General features: G+C 36.0%; 1 protein-coding gene across 1 annotated transcript in view; it reads right to left on the bottom strand.

Annotated features, from left to right (window-relative positions):
- Window positions 1–2,270: 2,270 nt before the first annotated feature.
- Window positions 2,271–3,242, bottom strand: part of LOC108558039 — a gene marked incomplete at its 3' end in the record, with an annotated part of 52,405 nt that continues 51,433 nt past the window's right edge. Inside the window, exon 2 of the mRNA XM_017914826.1 lies at window positions 2,271–2,607. Within this exon, the coding sequence (XP_017770315.1) occupies window positions 2,271–2,601 (331 nt within the window). The remainder of the gene's footprint in view (window positions 2,608–3,242) is intronic.

Below are 3,242 nucleotides of genomic sequence, written 5' to 3'. Positions count from 1 at the left end.
TGTATAAACCGGTATTTCAATTTTCATAATTAATTATAATTACACATTAAGTATTATACGAAAACCATTTTTTTTTTCGAGTATGCAAAGTAGTTTTTTGCTTAATCTCTAGCTTGTTCAGAGGCTTATATTTAAACTCTCATCATCCCATCCAATATGCACTGCATCCCTCCGGGGAGTACGATGTTGTTGATGATGATGATGATGATGAGCGCCATCGTCATAACACCTTCATTATTAATACCAAATAAGGGAATTTTCACACGCACGCAATTGCGTTTTGATTACCTCGATGATTTCGGTTATATGCAGGCAGCGTGCACATTCATCCGTGTTTGCATACGGATCCATTATGAAATGCAAATAAAATTTCATCTGCACGACATTCTGTAAAAACGCATTCATTTCATCGCAATTCCCATTCCATACCGTTCCGAAACACGGCGTCGTTTATTTTAGCTTTTTATTTTATATTTTTTATTTTTTGTTCCACCATTTCATCCACCAATATGTTATTTCACCGTTTAAACAGGCAACGAAAAATTTGTATTTTTTTTTTGCTCTCTCCCAGTTAACGTCAATTTCATTTTTATTCGCAGCAATCCATCCATCAAATGAAATCAACTGAAAGTACGCGAATTGCGTACACATGTTGTAGTTCGTTTTATTATTTTTTGTATTTATTTTGTAATTTTTTTTCCAAATTTTTCATTTCGTGACGGATGCGCCGGGGTTTCGTTTAGCAACAACGTTATAGTTTTTTCCAAATTTTATCAGAACAACTTCCGCATTTTACTTTAGCTTGTTATTCAGGCATTTTATTAATGCCGTACGTGGATTGTAACTTTAAATGGTTTATTTATTTAAGTAGCGCTTCGGAAATGCTCTTCGTAATTCGTTTACAGTAACAGAATGGACTTCAGAAACGCTCTGTTGTCTCCTAAACAAAATAATTTATCGCATTATCCCAGCATTCTCCACTCAACTTCAATGAAAAATAGAAAACTTTAAACAATTCATTTTATATTATTTTCTATTTGAAAAAATGTTATAAAAGTATTTTTTCATTAAATAATTTAATTTATAAATTATTTCAAAAATTTAATTATATTGTTGGGATTAGTAAATTGAATTATTATATTGACATGCGGAATTTTCTATCATTGTTGTTATGCAATTAAGTTGGGTAATAGAATGCGAATGGAGTTGTCCGTGTTATTGAGTGAAACTGACTTGTCTATCATATCTCTAAACGATTATTATTGCATTAGTCGTCTGGTCTGGGACATAAATCCATCGATCGATGGATTTATTGATGGATGGTAGCGTTGGGTCGATGGCCAATGTTGTTGCTCGAACTCATTAGATAGTTGTTTCGAATCGTTCTTTTAAAAATTCTCGTCGTCGTCGTGGATGTTGTTAGAATTTAAAAGTCGGATTCAATTAGTTTTTCTTGAAATTTTCCAATGGTCGGCGTAATTGGTCCCATTGAAATTGATGGAACAATGACGGGGGTTTCGCCATAAGCGGAAGCGACCGCCGGTAATTAAACAATTAATCGAGGAATAACAGTTAGTTTGTGGTCTTGCGTGCAGCAGTTCTTTTTCCTGTTCGTTTCGATCAAATTTTCCTCTACAACGTAACGTTAGGTCTAGCGAATCGATTAATTAATTAGGAGTGGGAACGCATCGTGCGTTACTTATTGTGGTTTTTTTGCATTATCGTATCGTGATTAAGGTACTTAGACGTTGTTGGCTTAACTGTACTTCGTGAGCGTTGCATGCGTGTACACGTATGTAATTCTTTAATAAGCCTTTATAAAAATTCTAGAGAGAGAGAGATAGACAGGAGCATCACTCTCCATTTTCTGCCAGACGATTTCACTTGAAGTTCTCTTAGGATGTAGTGGTGTAGTTTTGCGCTAATCGATGGGAATTTGCTTAATGCTATCTCAATCCGATGCACATCGTGCGAGTATAAATGGAACTGACGTTTGGACGGAATGCTAACTGCAGAATGCAGAATACAGTTATTACTATCGGCGGATCCTTAAAGGTCTTCTTCCTCATCGGCCGAGCGACAGCCGACAGTTAAATGGATGCGACCTGCCCCAGAAACCCAGACGACTGCTACCATCTAGGAAGATTTGGTAGTAGTCGTCGTCTTCTCTGTTATACATATACCAAAAGCCTTCTTGTTTTTTTTTCGTCTTCTCTTTATCCGTTGAACTCTTGTGGGAAAGTAAGGATGGATCTGAGATGTTTATTTACCTGGTAGAGCATCGGCGTTGGAATTGAATAGGACGCAGAGTCCGGTTTCGTAGGTGACCGCTTGACAAGAGTCGTTCCCCTGACACGTTTCGAGGCAGTCGGTGAGCATCAGAGTTCCGGGAATGTTGTCGAGCACGTTCATAGGTGCAGAGAACACGTAGCCTGTGATCAGCTCGAAGCCTATCATCTCGGGATCGCAGTCGTCGAGAGGGCTGGGCGGAGGCGCCGGGACGCTCTCTGGAACGTCCACGATCTCGGACTCGTCATCTTCGCTCTGGGTCCTCGCTTGGACCATCAGGCATACGAATAAGGTCCACGTGAACCACTTCATGTTTATCTGCAAATTAAACAAATAAATACCAATTAATAAACAATCACACAACAAAGTTTCTCATAGAATTATTTAAAAATGTTCAAACTTTTACAATAATGATTGATTTATGTACCAGGAATGATGTATTTCTATCAAAATCTAATCAAAACAGAAATTTAAAAATTCTCATCAATATTTTATTCATACGAAATCGTACAAAGTATTAAAACAATGATTGATTTCTTTGCATCAAAAAAAAGAGGAAATAACACATAAAATATTTCCTTATAAACTGTGAAATTGATTCTGTGTGAATTATTGCGTTTAAGTTTTTTTTCCATCAGTTTTATCCAACTTCAGATTTTGTTCATAGTTTTGCGTCATCCTAAATCAGGTTGCGACAAACGTACACAGTATTGAAACAATGATTGATTTCTTTGCATCAAAAAAAGAGGAAATAACACATAAAATATTTCCTGAATTATTAATTATTATATGAATTATCGAGTGTTAGTTTTTTTTTCCATCAGTTTTATTCAACTTCAGATTTTGTTCAGATTCTGTATGAATTATTGCGTGTTAGTTTTTTTTCCATCAGTTTTATCCAACTTCAGATTTTGTTCATAGTTTTGCGTCATCCTAAATCAGGTTGCGACAAA

Source organism: Nicrophorus vespilloides, unplaced genomic scaffold, assembly GCF_001412225.1.
Source record: "Nicrophorus vespilloides isolate i.1.1-1 unplaced genomic scaffold, Nicve_v1.0, whole genome shotgun sequence".
Taxonomy (NCBI): domain Eukaryota; kingdom Metazoa; phylum Arthropoda; class Insecta; order Coleoptera; family Silphidae; genus Nicrophorus; species Nicrophorus vespilloides.
Note: the sequence above shows the minus strand (reverse complement) of the source record. Positions and strands in the feature narration are given on the sequence as shown.